The sequence below is a fragment of the Gymnodraco acuticeps genome, unplaced genomic scaffold, assembly GCF_902827175.1.
Source record: "Gymnodraco acuticeps unplaced genomic scaffold, fGymAcu1.1, whole genome shotgun sequence".
NCBI lineage: Eukaryota > Metazoa > Chordata > Actinopteri > Perciformes > Bathydraconidae > Gymnodraco > Gymnodraco acuticeps.
The window spans coordinates 3,718,112-3,734,016 of record NW_022990947.1 but is presented as its reverse complement, the minus strand read 5'-3'; the positions used below and the strand labels follow the sequence as shown (position 1 = coordinate 3,734,016).

The window sequence follows — 15,905 nt, the reverse complement described above, 5'->3', positions numbered from 1 at the left end:
GTCCTTGACCCGAAACTGAATCTTCATCATGGTTTAGCAGTGATGCTTTACAGTGGATCCTGTTTCACCTGAAACTGTACACAGAGGACACAAGAGGTTATTCAGAGGCGTCAGCGTTAAATCAAATATTTAGGCTCTCCTGAGTATCAGTGGTCTTGTGTGTTGCTTCAGTTGCATGAGTTGAGGAATCAAACTGACAAAGAGAAGAGCTGAGCAAACAAACAACACAGAGTAAATGATGCCGCTATTCTTGCACCCATGCACAATTGCACAGATAAATATATTTGAAGGTGTTTGGGTGTGGATGATGAGGTTGCATGACCGAGATGAATAGGTCTGTCAACACTTCTGTTCTGTGTGTACGCTGGCCACACAGGAATCTAGCGCCTTGTGGTGTGAATCACCTCTTCTGAGGAGAGGCCTGTATATGAGCTAACAGGACAGAAAGCAGACTATTAGAAATGTGAAACAGCAGCAGCAGAGTTACTTTGTTGTTGTGTGTTCCTTCGAACAACACTGTTTATTCTTGTGAGCTCAGGTTTACATAGGGATGTATATAAAAACGTAAATAATCTTCTGAGCGTCAAAATAAATTATTTTTTAACTAAATTCAATAACGTGTTTTAAGAGCACGGGAAAACAACTAGAAGCACGGCAGTTTGGGAACTTCATCTTACCATGGTTTTCTAAATGAACGCCCTCTTTAAAATACATTGTTCTAACATTTTGTTGAAATATCTGCTGTGTATGAAACCTACATTCTTCAGGACTCTCTCTGTGCTGCTGTTTTTAATTAATTATGAATGAATTGTAACATTTCTGAGCTAGCAGAAACCCCTAGATGTTTTTTACATGTCTAGTGTAGTGTTAATTTCGTCAGCTATTTTTTTATTTAGTTTTAGTCTTAGTCCTGTGTTACATTTTATTTGTATTTTTAGTCATATTTAGTCACCTTCATCCTGTTTTTATTTAGTCAAGTTTTAGTCGACTAAAAGTCTGAGCATTTTAGTCTTATTTTAGTCAAAGAAAACTAATTATTTTAGTCTACTTTTTGTCAATAAAAACTGTTGAGTCTTTTTTAGTCATCAGATTATATAGAACATTTCAGTCAAACTAGTCATGCCAAAACCAATAATTTGTCATTTTAGTATATATAAATAAATAAGATTATATCTTGTCCTTATTTGATGAAAAACACAGGTTGAATGATTAAGAAAGCAGCTTTGCAGAGAGTATCTGGTCAGGTTTGTGGTGTTTTTACCAGCTGTGTTATGGCCACATTGCTTCCCTTCTGATAAAACAATGCATTCGCTTTTTTTCTCCGCCTCATTGTAGCGAAAATGCACCTGCCGGCCACCGTAAAAATGGGCCCAAATATCACATCGTTTCTTTCTCCCAAGCAGTGGTGGCTTTAGACTTTTTCGTTGTCAGTCATTTTGATGGACAGGATTGTAACATTTCCGTCATAATCCATTATTACCCGTCGAGTGCACAATTTATCAATCACTCGCGCTGACGGGGTGGTATTCGGTTAACGCGAGTGCCACCACTGCTCCCAAGCCCTGTTGTTGCCATTTTATTTTCTGTTAAATAAGGTTAGTTAGACCATGAGTTAGACCCGAGTCTTCCTGACAGTTCATATTGTGCCGCTGCCCGGTGTAATTCAAATCTACCGCCGAGCGCACCACAGACACACACAGCTGCTGCCCTGCCGCAGCACCGGAAATGGAACTGCTGGGAGAAAAACTGACTAGGCTTGTTTGAGACGCGTTGCGGCTCGCCTCGAAAGTAGACGAGAATAGCCGATCGCAGCCGGGGGAGGTCTCAAAAAGCTCGCCTGAAGTCGGACAGCTCGGAGTCGGCTTCGGCTTCGTCTTCTTCTTCTTCTTCTCTCGGTTTTTTGGCGGATTGCAAACAACTTTAAGGTGCATACCGCCACCTCCGGAGTCGGCTTGACTCGGTTTGCATTTATAAAGAATGCACACATGTGTTTAATCGTTAATGTCAGATATGTACTAAGTAAATACATTTGTTCCTGCTCAAGATTGGATTCAACTGTATTGTTATTGCACATATTACAGGTACTGAGACAACGAAATGCAGTTTAGCTTCTAACCAGGTGCAACAAGCAGTAAAGTGAAAAGTAATGTACACAATCTACAGAATAAAATATAGAATGAATTGAATTATGAATAAACAGTGAGGGGTATGAATACACTAGATATACACAGCAGCCTGAGAGCAGTATGAACAGTGTGTATGAATATGCTAAGATATATAAAGTATGAAAACGGTAAGCAGTGCAAGTATAGTATAAAATATATGGATATTAATTTAATGATGATAAATATTGTGGAACAATGATGAAAAATGGGAATGGATGTGGCGACGTAAAACTGACACAAAACAACAACAAACTTTTGCCGAGCCAATTGGAGAGTTTCATCAACAGCACGTGGTAAAAACCACCAATGAGCGCTCAGCTCGAGATACCAGCGAGTCGTTTCCCATCAAGCATTTCGCTTCCGCAGCCCGTGGAGAGGAACTGCGCCGCCTCGCTCTCAAGGCTGCGGGCGTCTTTGTCCCGCGAGATTTCAACGTCTCATGTAGGCGAGCCTCCAGAGCAAGTCGGACAAAAATGACTAACCATCATGCAACGCACGAGCAAGACGTTGATCGAAATTGCGCAGGTCTGCGCAGGTCTCGCTTGTCTCAAACAAGCCTAATATCAGAGATGTAACGTTATCTTTGATAATATTTCGTCTCCTCATTTTTCGTCAACGAAAGTAAAGAGAGATTTTGGCATAGTTTTAATTTAGTAAACTACATTTTCGTCTCGTCACTTTTCATCAACGATATTGCATGATGATTTCGTTACAGTTATTGTTTACTGCCGTCTCGTCATCGTTTCGTTTTCGTCATGGAAAAAAAGGTCGTTGACGAACATATTTCGTCATAGTTTTAGTCAACGAAATGAACACTAGTCTAGTGTGGTATTAGTTTAAGGCCACAACAAACATAAATATGAAATAAACAATATAAGATTGTTTAAAAAAGAAAAGCCCTTGGCGAGACATAGGAAGTGAGACACATAAACTGTACAGAAAGTTAGTTACAATTCTGTATTTTGTGTTATCATAGTAGGTCCAAAGGGCAATGGGATGTTGAACAAGGTTTTCTTACCCCTGGAGGTGAACCTTAACAGTTTCCTCTTTGTTCTCTCTCTGTTTTTTATTCCATCAAGCTTTAAACGCTTCTTCATGAGGGTCGCTGGGTGCTTCAGAGGCGGGGTGCTCCCTGTACGGGTCAATCACAGGGCTGACACAGACACACACTCACATTCACACCACAGGCAACTTAAAGCCCCTAATTATTCTAACCTGCCCACCTGAAAGGGCTGCCCTTGTTTCCGCACACAGTCACCGTTCTAAGACATGCATGTTAGGTAAACAACTCCAAATTGCCCGTAGGTTTGAACATTTGATTGTTTGGCAGCCTTCCACTCACGCAGTGTCATGTGATCGGCTCTCAGCACACACCTCACGCACAGGCAGCAGATGATGGAGGGATCAGGATTATTTTCATCTGTGTTTTGAGGTTTCAGCTTTTTGTTTGAGTTGATTGGCAAAAAGTTGTTGTGTATCTAATTAATTCTTATCATTGTATTCTGCTTCTGTTTTAGTTATTGCTTTTTAATAATTAAAATGACAATATATTTGAACAGAAACAAGCAATGTTCAATTACTACTGCCAGCTTCCTCACTTCTGTGTTGAGTTGCTCCTCTTATTTCAGGTCTGCACTTGTTGCATTTTTTGTTGACTCTGTTTCCATGGTAGCTGTCACCCTTCGCTCATCTAGTTTTTCGCTCACTCCATCTCTGTCTTTCTTTAATTTCTCTTAACTCATAGTTGAATTAGTTGGCATGGTAACTGATTAGTCCGTTTGGCCTTGACGCTCAAACAAACGTGACATGAGTCTGAGATGTTTCGATATTAAGCCACTAACAGTGTGTGTGTGTGTGTGTGTGTGTGTGTGTGTGTGTGTGTGTGTGTGTGTGTGTGTGTGTGTTTGAACACAAAACAGATAAAACAGTATAATGGAGTCAATTCACAGCCTGAACTGAACTACTCACACTCACAGTAGGGCTGAACGATTAATCGATTTTAAATCTAAATCGCGATTTTAAATGATGCGATTATTTTTACACGTTTTGTTCTTCTTGTGTGACAGTCATCCACACCAATCAGAAGTGCTGTGCTCCACATGTACCAGCCAATGTTAACCAATCAGAAGTAGGCCATGATAGAAGGTGATAGACAGATTGATCCAATCACCTGTCAAGTATTTTTTAAAGTGCCTGCCCTTTCCAAATGGCTTCCAATGGAGATTTCCTAGATGGTTTGGTGAAACAAACCATCTGAGTCAGGTTAGTAATGCTCCATCACATGTTCTACATCTATTACAGGGTGAATCTTAAACTGAAGCTTGACTTTAAAGCAACCCAACGGAAGTTTCATGTAAGTGTAGTTATTTCACTCGTAGCTCGGGCTGCGGGGGTGCTAGAGGCGGGAGCACGTTGATATGACCTTCCTAGCCGGAGATATGGCCGCATTTTACAATAAACTTCAGTTGGGTCGCTTAAAACAAATATCGCAAATCAAATCGCGATATCTGTCAGAAAAAAATCGCAATTAGATTATTTCCCCAAATCGTGCAGCCTTAACTCACAGCGAATGTCCTCTGCCAGCACCTGTAGGCCAAATGTGATGACTTAAAGCTGCGGCACTCTCTCGGAGCCAAGCAGATGAGAACAGTTATATAAATAACCAAGTTGCTGTGAACCTACAATATTATTTCCTCTCACATTTTCGGGATTTCATCAAGGTTGATTGTTAATAGATTTTGCATTTAACATGTCAGTATTAAGGTTGATATATGTGGGTTCTCTATCATAAAAAATACAGGACTGCCATCCTGTGGCTACTGTGTACAACTGCAGCTTAAAAATGTACTTCTGAAAGTGGCTCCTTGTCCCAGTTGCATACAAAATAACTGCTTTGTGTTTGTGACACATTCATGAACATGATGTGCCAAAAACTACTCATACTTGGAAAAAGTGATTAAGGTAGAGATGCTGTCAACAGCTCCAATATATATAACATTAAGATCCTTAGCTCAAGCTTTGTAGGATCTAGTTTAGAAAAAAAATAAGAAATGTGACGGTTTTATATTTTCTCCATGAAAGCAAACTATCAACAACAGTTGTAGTTTATGCTTTATATTATTGGAATAGTTTAAAGTATGGAAAATGGAATAGGGACAACGTAGAAAAAGTATTACAAATAGCGTATAACAATTATAATATTAACTTTTCTTGCTAGAAACAATAATTAATGTATATAAAATATAAATGTATATAAAAGATCAAAACGGCCCCCCTGATCTGAACCGGAGTGGTGGTTTGTTACTGGATTCTGTGCTAGTCATGGATTGGCCATAACAAACACCATGTTCGAACATAAGGATGCTCATAAGTGTACATGGTACCAGAGCACCCTAGGCAGAAGGTCCATAATCGATTTCGTTATCGTATCATCGGACCTGAGGCCGTATGTTTTGGACACTCGGGTAAAGAGAGGGGCGGAGATGTCAACTGATCACCATCTGGTGGTGAGTTGGGTCGAGTGGCGGGGGAAGCCTCTGGATAGACCTGGTAAGCCCAAACGTGTAGTTTGAGTGAACTGGGAACGTCTGGAGGAGGCCCAAGTTCAGGAGGCCTTCAACTCACACCTCCGGCGGAGCTTTTCGGGCATTCCTGTGGAGGTTGGGGACATTGAACCAGAGTGGTCAGTGTTCAAAGCCTCTATTACCGAAGCCGCGGCGGGGAGCTGTGGTCTCAAGGTCTTAGGTGCCTCAAGGGGCGGTAACCCTCAAACCTCCTGGTGGACACCGGTGGTCAGGGAAGCCGTCCGACTGAAGAAGGAGGCCTTCAGGGATTTGTTATCCCGGGGGACTCCCGAGCCAGTTGCAAGGTACCGACAGGCCCGAAGGGCAGCAGCCTCAGCCGTGGCCGAGAAAAAGCAGCGGGTGTGGGAGAAGTTCGGAGAAGACATGGAGAAGGACTTTCGGGCGGCACAAAAGTTGTTCTGGAAAACTGTCCGACACCTCAGGAGGGGGAAGCAGGGAACCATCCAAGCTGTACAGTAAGGATGGGATGTTGTTGACCTCAACTGATGGAGTGTTAGGGCGTTGGAAGGAACACTTTGAGGAACTCCTGAACCCGACAACTCCGCCCTCTATGTTAGAGGCAGAGCTGGAGTATGACGGGGGATCAACACCAATCTCCCGGGGGGAGGTCACTGAGGTCGTCAAACAACTCCACAGTGGCAAAGCCCCGGGGGTGGATGAGATCCGCCCAGAAATGCTGAAGGCTCTGAATGTTGAGGGACTGTCATGGTTGACACGTCTCATCAACGTTGCGTGGAAGTCGGAAACAGTACCGAAGGAGTGGCAGACCGGGGTGGTGGTTCCCCTTTTCAAAAAGGGGGATCAGAGGATGTGTGCCAATTACAGAGGCATCACACTACTCAGCCTACCCGGGAAAGTGTACTCTAGTCTAAGGTATTTGAAAGGAGGGTCAGGCCGATTGTCGAACCTCAGATTGAGGAGGAACAATGCGGATTCCGTCCTGGTCGTGGAACGACGGATAAGCTTTTTACTCTCGCAAGGATCCTAGAGGGGGCCTGGGAGTACGCTTATCCGGTCTACATATGTTTTGTAGAATTGGAGAAGGCGTATGACCGAGTTCCCAGGGAGTTACTGTTGGAGGTGCTGCGGGAGTATGGGGTGAGGGGGTCTCTACTCAGGGCCATCCAATCTCTGTACTCCCAAAGCGAGAGCTTGTCCGGGTCCTCGGCAGTAAGTCGGACCCATTTCCGGTGAGGGTTGGCCTCCGCCAGGGCTGCGCTTTGTCACCAATCCTGTTTGTAATATACATGGATCGGATTTCGAGGCGTAGTCGTGGGAGAGGGGGTCTGCAGTTCGGTGGACTAAGGATTGCACCACTGCTTTTTGCAGATGATGTGGTTCTAATGGCTTCATCGGTCTACGACCTTCAGCACTCACTGGAAAAGAGAGCTGAGCCAGAAGGCAAAGCTCTCTTTCTACCGGGCCATTTTCGTTCCTACCCTCACCTATGGTCATGAAGGATGGGTCATGACCGAAAGAACGAGATCGTGGATACAAGCGGCCGAGATGGGTTTTCTCCGCAGGGTGGCTGGTGTCTCCCTTAGGGATAAGGTGAGAAGTTCAGTCATCCGGGAGGGACTCGGAGTTGAGCCGCTCCTCCTTCGCGTCGAAAGGAGCCAGTTGAGGTGGTTCAGGCACCTAGTAAGGATGCCACCTGGGTGCCTCCCTAGGGAGGTGTTCCAGGCACGTCCAGCTGGGAAGAGACCAAGGGGTAGACCTAGGACCAGGTGGAGGGATTATATCTCTTCGCAGGCCTGGGAGCGCCTTGGGATCCAACAGTCAGAGCTGGTTGATGTGGCCAGGGAAAAGAAAGTTTGGGGCTCTCTACTGGAACTGCTACCCCCGCGACCCGACCACGGATAAGCGGGAGAAGATGGATGGATAGATGGATAAAAGATAAAATAAGACTTATATATATATAAATAAATATGTATATAAAAACATTAGCAGTTGTATGAATGTTCTTCAGTCTGACTATTGTGATGAATGCAATTTCATGTTGCTTTCTCATGGGAAAACTTGTTGGGAGTCTACATTCGCAAGTTACCTCCAAACTGATTTTTGTATAAATGTAATAAGCGGGAGAAGATGGATGGATGTAATGTAAGACCTGTTTGTTTTTCCCTCCTCAGCTGTTGTTGCTGTGAAGGACTCTGTCCTGTTGTCTCCTCTCGAACCCTCACCTGCTCCACCAGACGCAGAGCAGCAAAGTACTGAGAGAAGAAATTACCTGCAGCCTCCCCGTGTTTCCATGGAAACCTCAAATCACCGACCTCACACGCCCAAAGCTGAAGATGAAGTGGAGGAAGACGATGACGCCAGCGGACCACTGACCATTTCTGAGCTTGCCTACAGGTCTATAGAATTTGTGTAGCTATAATGAAATATGAGTCTTCTCTTTCAGCTCATTGTTTTTAACTGCCTCCATAACCATCGTTTTTGGCTGAAGCAGGAATAAATAGTTAGATGGAAGAGTTAATACAAATACCCCCTTTTAATAGATAAACAGTGAGTCACACTAGATATGTTGCATTTCAGGTACATGCTGTGTACAACATATAAACACCACAGCTATGAACAGATTGCATTCCTCAAGTTTGAATTTGAAACAAAGCACAAAAGTGGTTGGCATCTCTTCATATATCCCGGATGTTTGGCCTTACTTGCTTCGCAATGTTTTTTGATTCTGGCATGTATGTAGCAACATGTACAGTACAGTATATGTGTGCTTGTCTCGCTTACGATTTAAAACCTACCTTTGTTATTGCAACAACAAAAAAAGGCCAGCTCCGAAATCACAATTTTTTAAACTTCCCCTATTCTTCTTGTTTGGCCCTGGTTCAATCCTACTTACAATAACATTGTTTTTTCTTCAAATATCTCCCCTCCCCATGCAGCCCTTGTGCCAGCATGCTGCCCACTCCAGTGGAGGACAGTCAGGGAGGGGTGGACCTGCTCTTCTCCTCCCCGGTGCAGAGCCCCGCCCGGATGCTGAGGGAGCTCCATGCAGACCCCGACATCCAGGCCCAGCTGGAGGCCGACAGGGAGCGGGACCGGGCCTATGAGCGCACCCGTCTGGCTACTAGGAGTCAGATGGGGGGGGTCCTGACCAGCAGCCTGCGCCTACTGTCGTCCAATGAGAGAGTCAATGCTTGCATGCTGAGCGTAGCCCGCTTTGTTGCCGTTGTCATGGGCGTGCTGCTTGTCACTGTGCCCACTCTGCTGCTGCTGCTGGAGTCTGACATTGACGTGTCGTTCCTCCATGAGATCCGCCAGACGCCGGAGTTTGAGCAATTTCACTACGAGTACTACTGCCCACTCCGGCGCTGGATCCTGTGCAGGATCAGCATGGCCATGGAGAACCTGTGGTCAGACTGAGGAGCTAGAGGAGTCACTGCCGGGGGAAACACATGTGCCCACATGTCTGTCTTAACATGTCATTTAATCTTAAATTCAGTTACAACAACTGAACCAGTCTGCCAAATGGATGAAATGATTTCACTTGTTTCAGACCTATTTTTTGAGCAGGTGCAATGGATCTTTGATGAGGGCTCACACAATTCCAGTAGGTTGTCTTGTAAAAAGGCCTGATAAAGATGTGCTGTCATGCCTTTTATAATACATTGTTTTCAAATTGAATAATACAGAAACAAGTAGATTTGTTTCACCCCTTTCGCAGCATAATTAAGTTTATTGAACAAAAAAGAAACAAAAAACTAACATTTGGGATCCAGTCACTTGTTAAGACACTTTTGGCAGTGATAAACAGAAAATAAAGGACAAGAAATGCAGCAAGTTTTCAAAGACAAACGTGCAAAAGGGAGACTTTTATGAAAATAAAAATAAGGGAAGTGATGGACAGATAAACTCACAAAAAGATCCAGAGAAGCATGCAGGATACAAATGGTTGGTACTATTTTTAAAGGTCTGTTCACTCCTGATGCTGACTAGCTGATGCAATGACTCTGGTAAATATGACAAATCATTCTGATTGGTTCTCACCCTCAGAATGGAACACCTGATTGGTCACCGAGCCTGTCAGTCATGACGGAGTGGACGGGGAGAGAAATTATTGATTTGTCACTGAACGCAACAAAAGCCACAGTCAGAGGTACCTTATATATATATTTAAAAACAAAAGAGTAATATTGATAATATAAAACCAATCTTAAATAAGTTGTTTTTAACATTTTGTACATTTTTATGTGATCCAGACCTTTCAGGAATTTTTCAGTCAGAGGATCTACTTTGAGCTTATTTTGAAATTAAGACTTTATAAAAGAGTAAGAAAACAAACACATTTATTAAAGTTTATCGGGGTGATGGGCGTTGATACATTTAAGATATTTTTTAAGAGCACTGTCAGCATTTGTTGCCTCCGTAGCTCCCTGGAGTTTTCCTACAGAGGCTATAGCACAAATCTTTTACACAGATCACAGATTAAAACTGTTTCAGATTACGTGATGTCATTTTGGAAATGGGAGGGCAACAGAGGAGAGAAACCTTCTGTTCATCATCATGATAAAACTTGTGTTTTGTTGAACTTTTAAATGTCTTCTGAACTACATGTTAAGTCAGTAGTAGTGCATCTCTCAGTGTGTTTTAAGTCAGTTTGAACATAAAAGTATTTAAAAAATGCTAAAGAAGGACAAGGTGACCTGTAGGCTTGTGATGAAAAGTTATGTGTGAGTAAAGGTGGGTCGAATCGAGATTTGGGGTCATTTGTTCAGTCCATGGGAGGCTACTGTTAGGACAGCTCTGTGATCGTCTCAGATTCAAAGTGATGATGGTACACTTAAGATTCCCAGAGGAAAATGTTTGTGTATTCCAAATATACTGCTCATATGTGACACATGATTGGAAAACTGATGGTGTCAATCTTGTGCAGTACTACAGTGGCAGGTATTTAATTTAAGTATTTTAATCACTAAATCAAATTAGAGATGATTTGTAGCCATTATTAAAGAAGATCTGTGAGAACATCATGCTGAGCATAATTTAAATGACCGCAACTGTTTATACCCTTAAACAGAATACATACATTTCTATCATTTTGGTGTGAGTCACTAACAAGTTTTAGATGGGGAGAATGTTTGAACAAGATGTTTGAAGAATAAGATTCTGGTTTTGACGACAGATGTGTTCACACACAAGGGTGTTTCTGTGTGAAGGAGCAGCGCCATCAAAGATACTGCAAAGGTTTTATTTTAAAATGTCTAAAAGTAGAAACTTCAATTTTGGGAACTAAAGGCTGTACTAGTGGTTTTGTTTCAATCCGACAGTGCCTGTCAGTAACAGTGTCCTGGCTCTGCATGGAGAAGAAACAGAGAGTTACAGCGATGAGAGTTACTTCAGATCAAATGAAAACAGATGCAAAAAAAAAGGAAAAAAAAGTTCTGTTTGAAATGTAGTTCAATTTGAATTAAATTTCTCAGGAAAGGGAATTAGCAGTTTATGTTCAAAATAACCATTATATGTCTAAAAAAGAAAGGAAAAACACATCTAATTACAGCATAGTTTATGCCTAGCATTCATACAGTACATGTCTTCTTGCATTATGCTATTTTGAATATATAAACACTATGTCTTTTTACCAAGTCTGGAGCTAGACATAAATACAGCTGCAGATTGTCTGTGTTATTGTAGCAACACTACACTCCATGTCATATGCATCCAAACATATTACCTAAAAAGTATTTACTGTTGAGAGCCGGTACCTGCAGTTTGACCATCATAGCTGAAGCTCTGTACTGCTTTATCTATTCATTTAAGCTGATCAAAACAGGAGTAGCAACATGAGTCTTGATCTCTTTCTCAAAACTCTCTGACACTGTTTGAGGCTCTTAAAAAGCTGAACTCATACTTTTATTTTCAGAATATCTCCACAATCTCAACTGCTACAGAGGCCTCTGCAGTGCACATCACCATCAAAAGCCTCTCATTTGAACCCAAACAATATCTCTGCCTCATATGATCAGCTGTCACCAGTTCAAGTCCCGGCAAGACCAAGTGCTACCGAGGTGTCCCTGAGCAAGGCACCGTTCCCCACACTGCTCCCCGGGCGCCGTTCAAAATGGCAGCACACTGCTCCTAACACTAGGATGGGTCAAATGCAGAGAAACAGTTTCCCCACGGGGATTAATAAAGTATATCATAAAATCATAATTGTTGTGTAGCAGTGTGAACCTTATGAATCAACAAGCTTTATGCATATAGATAATATGCAGTAACAACAGAAACAAGCTAACTTGGGACAAAGTATTTATTTTCCTATTATAGCATATTCACGGAGTATCACTACTGAAACCAAGCAAAGGGCCAAACCACTATCAAGACCACATTTTGCATTTAAACATCACAGGCTCTGAGTTTCACTGTAGTGGGTGAAGCTGATCTGAATGCACTGCTAAATAATACCACCATCCCATGATAACTAACAAAGTGGGATAGCATCGTGAACTATCATCCCGTCTTCATATTTAACTATTGCTCATCCGCTATGCACATGCACCAAAATGCTTGAGATATTCCCAGTAGATTTTAAATAGAAGTTCTTCTGTATAGGCTTCATGTACACAGCTGTATAAACATGGCGTTCTGGCTTTGGTCCTTTATTTCTGTGCTTCATCATCACACAGCTAACCCAGGGTATCTCACTCTGACCTCTCAATGTAAACGGCATGCCTTCATCTGTAAATACTGTGTTTATAGTTGTGGCAAAAAATAATCCTCTCTTTCTTCCCTCTGCGTGTCTTGTCCATATATAAAGCGATCTAGATTTAGGCTTGGCTGTCTTGACCATCGTAGACAAATGCATGTTCTCTCTGTTTTACTGAAAGGAGGTCATTTTAAAAATGTTGTGACCTCATTTAAAAAACCAAAACACGTCATGCAGTGTGGTTTTTCTTCATTTTAACAATTGAATTGACAAGACTGAATACATGTGGTTGCTTATTCTGTTAGCTTCCTCTCAGTTAATCAACCCAAAAAAATGTGTCTCAGCACAAAAATGCTGTTTGCTTGGAAAACATTTGTTACCATCTCTTAAAGAGCAGATCTAAAATATTTGACTAGTTTGTTAATTGTGCTTTTGCTGTGTGCGTAAATCATTTTAGTCAGAAGCTAAATGCTAACACCTGCACCTCATTGCTAACGGAGCATGCTATTAACTGAATCAATTGAATTCATTTTAAATCATTACTTGTAAAGATGTTCACTTTCAACCTAAACTCATTGCAAACAACAAAAGTTCTTTCTGTGATAAAAACAGATCTTTGGCCACATGACACCGTAGCATTTGATTAGTTTGTAGCTCATGTTTTCAGTTTAATGAGTTTAAAGGGGAATTGTACTCCTTTGAGATTCAGCTCTTGTTTTGAGCTACTTGAGTTTCTGTGTTTTACAGCATATAGACGGACCAAGCGTACAACTTCTGTGGCCTGTGCTTACATAAAACTGTGATTAAAACATCACTAAGTTCACACCCCAGTTGATGTCATATCTGAGGTATAAGTGCTGAGTTCCTGACATGAGTCAAGTATTTACAAACCTTAAATGTAATAACCTGCCTTTAATTATCAGTGGAAATTAAACTAAAGGCTTTACAGACTACACTCAGAATTCAACGCTGTTCGAACCCATTACACACATTCTGCTTTTGATGAATTTATTTAAGATTTTAAATATTTGAACTCAGGTCTACTATATGCAAAACTATTGGACATCACATGGTACAAGATAAAAATAAGCTGTTGTTTATTATGTTATTTCAGTGTTGTGTGGGCATGTACAGTAGCAGATTCTCTTGCACGGTCACTTTGTTGTTTTTGGACGTTAGTCAAATGATTTTTTGTTTCTAACGGTCAATCAGATCATTTATTATAATTTTGTGTTGTCATTAAGTCTCTTTTAATAAGAAACTCTGGGAGATTTAATTTGAGAAGAATAAGAAAAAAAACCCTAAGTAATGGCTCCCTCTCTTCTGGGACAACCAAGCCTTATGAACTTTGTGAAGTGAACATTTTGAATGTTTGTATGTTATAACAGAAAACATGAATTGTTTTATATGTTAATACTGCCACAATAAAGCTCCCTAATGAATATATATTGAAATAAGGCGCCTAATGTGTGGATCATTTTACACGACCGTTAGCTTGATAAAAAAATGTGCCACTTCCTTACAGAGCCCCTCCTCCAACACACGCGAACGCGCACATGACCAATGAGGGCACGAGATAAGTGTGTGCACAGATGGAAGGCTGACAGGCAGGTAGGCCATCCAGTTATTTTAGCCGGGCCGGCTCAGATGATTGGTCGTGCTTTTTACAGGGCTACGGCTTCAGATGACATTTTTTTATGGATTTTTTGTCAAAGCACTTAAGATATTCATTGCTATCGGGATGTTAAGAGCATTCCATGGAATATAACAAAAAGTGTATCTCGAGCCGGTTTCTCAAACTGACCTACCCCACCTTTAACATTTTGGAATATCTTACTGTTTTACTTCTCCATTAAATGTAAGTTTATGAAATGTAATAGCAAATTCACCAACAAGTCATATGAACGGCTACATTTAATCACAGATTTGCTTCTGTTTCATTTAAGGGATCTTTGTTTGAAATTCTTTTCACACTTAATCGGATACAGCTGCAAGTCATAAGATAAAGGGGATTTTTAGTAGAGCTAGAGAACGAGTTCTGTGTGTGTACTTGTAGCCTACTAATAATTTTTCTTAGTAAACCTTGTGCTCATTATGCTTATCTTAAGGTTAAGACTTTCTGTTTTTGGAGCATGTTACAAAAAGAGTTAAGTTTTATATTAAAGAGTTTGTCACGAGTGTCAAAGATGAAAGATGGATGGAGGAGTCAGAAAGGTCTTATGAAAGTATTTTTAGATAACATCTAATCATTTATTTCAATTTCAAGCCTTAAAATCATAACTCTTAACGCCTAATAGAATATTGATATGTAACTCTTTGTTTACCCTTACAGGTGCAGGGAATTGTAAACACACTGAAAAATACAGCGTAATAAATCTTAATTCTTGCCCTTTTCGTCATATAATATTGTTAATCTGCATGCATTATGATCACATTGATCAAATGCATGAACATCCAATTGCATAGAAGTTTTTCATAAGAATTTGTAGCAGAGAATTTAAAAGAGACGGCTTTGATTTTCAATATATTTTTGTTTTAGTCATAATGTGTTGTTATACTCCTGTAAGCCAGCAGGTGTCCCTGTGTGTGTCCGCTGGTGGTTTCTGCCTGATGTAGTGTGAGGTCTGATGAAGTGTGACTAAACATCTTCTCTGCTGCCTCACAGACATCTGTTCACAGAGCTGCAGGTCACCAATCACACACTCTGTGAGTCCGCCTGCTGCACACAAATCAGAAAGAGATTTAAAAAATAGTTTATGAGCATCAGCCAATATCAATGTTTATTTATATAGCCCAATATCACAAATGTTACATTTGTCTCAGTGGTCTTCACAGTGTGTACAGAATATCAGTATGACAATACGACACCCTCTATCCTTAGACCCTCACAATACTTAAGACACGATTAAAAAAAAGTCACAGCAATAATAAGGGGGTATAGAAAGTAGCTTTTAGCTGTTTAAAAGTAAGGACACAGGTACGTGGGATGTCCTGAACATTTCCAAGTACAATTTCTGTGTGTGTCACAGCACATGGTGTGTTCTCATGGTGTAAATACTTCCATTGCGTCGGTGTACTGTACCACTCCCTGGACAAACATACAGTAAGATAACCCAGACTTGCACCGTCACACGCTCTATAAACACTGTAGGTCAGAGGCAAAGTTATGAATCACCAAAACAGGTTTACACATAAACAGGAAACTTTTCTCTCATCAGGGAAGAATCTGAGGATTGAAAACTCAGACCTGACCGAGCTGTGTGTTGACATCGTCCTCGCAGTCTGTGTCTGTAAATCTGAAGCAGCCTGTCCCTCACCGCTTGTGGGCTGGAGACCTTTTTCACTTTGTGTAGAAACTTTCTACAGATTTCAATTTTATGGGGTTACTTTATTAATAACTCAGAGTTTAAGATACACTGTAATGTGCCGACATTTGGTGGAGGTTTGGGGATATTTGTCCCCACATAACTTTACAGTGTTGTGGTCAGAATGGATGAT

General features: G+C 41.3%; 1 protein-coding gene across 7 annotated transcripts in view; it reads left to right on the top strand.

The window, feature by feature from the left end:
* The window catches only part of frmd3 (FERM domain containing 3), a 61,381-nt gene extending 47,520 nt beyond the window's left edge, over nt 1–13,861 (top strand). For all 7 annotated transcript variants that reach the window (XM_034234872.1, XM_034234869.1, XM_034234871.1 and 4 more), the window contains 2 exons: nt 7,882–8,104; nt 8,647–13,861. In XM_034234872.1, coding sequence (XP_034090763.1) covers nt 7,882–8,104; nt 8,647–9,127 — 704 coding nt within the window. In that variant the 3' untranslated portion in view covers nt 9,128–13,861. The remainder of the gene's footprint in view (nt 1–7,881; nt 8,105–8,646) is intronic.
* The last annotated feature ends 2,044 nt before the right edge of the window (nt 13,862–15,905 follow it).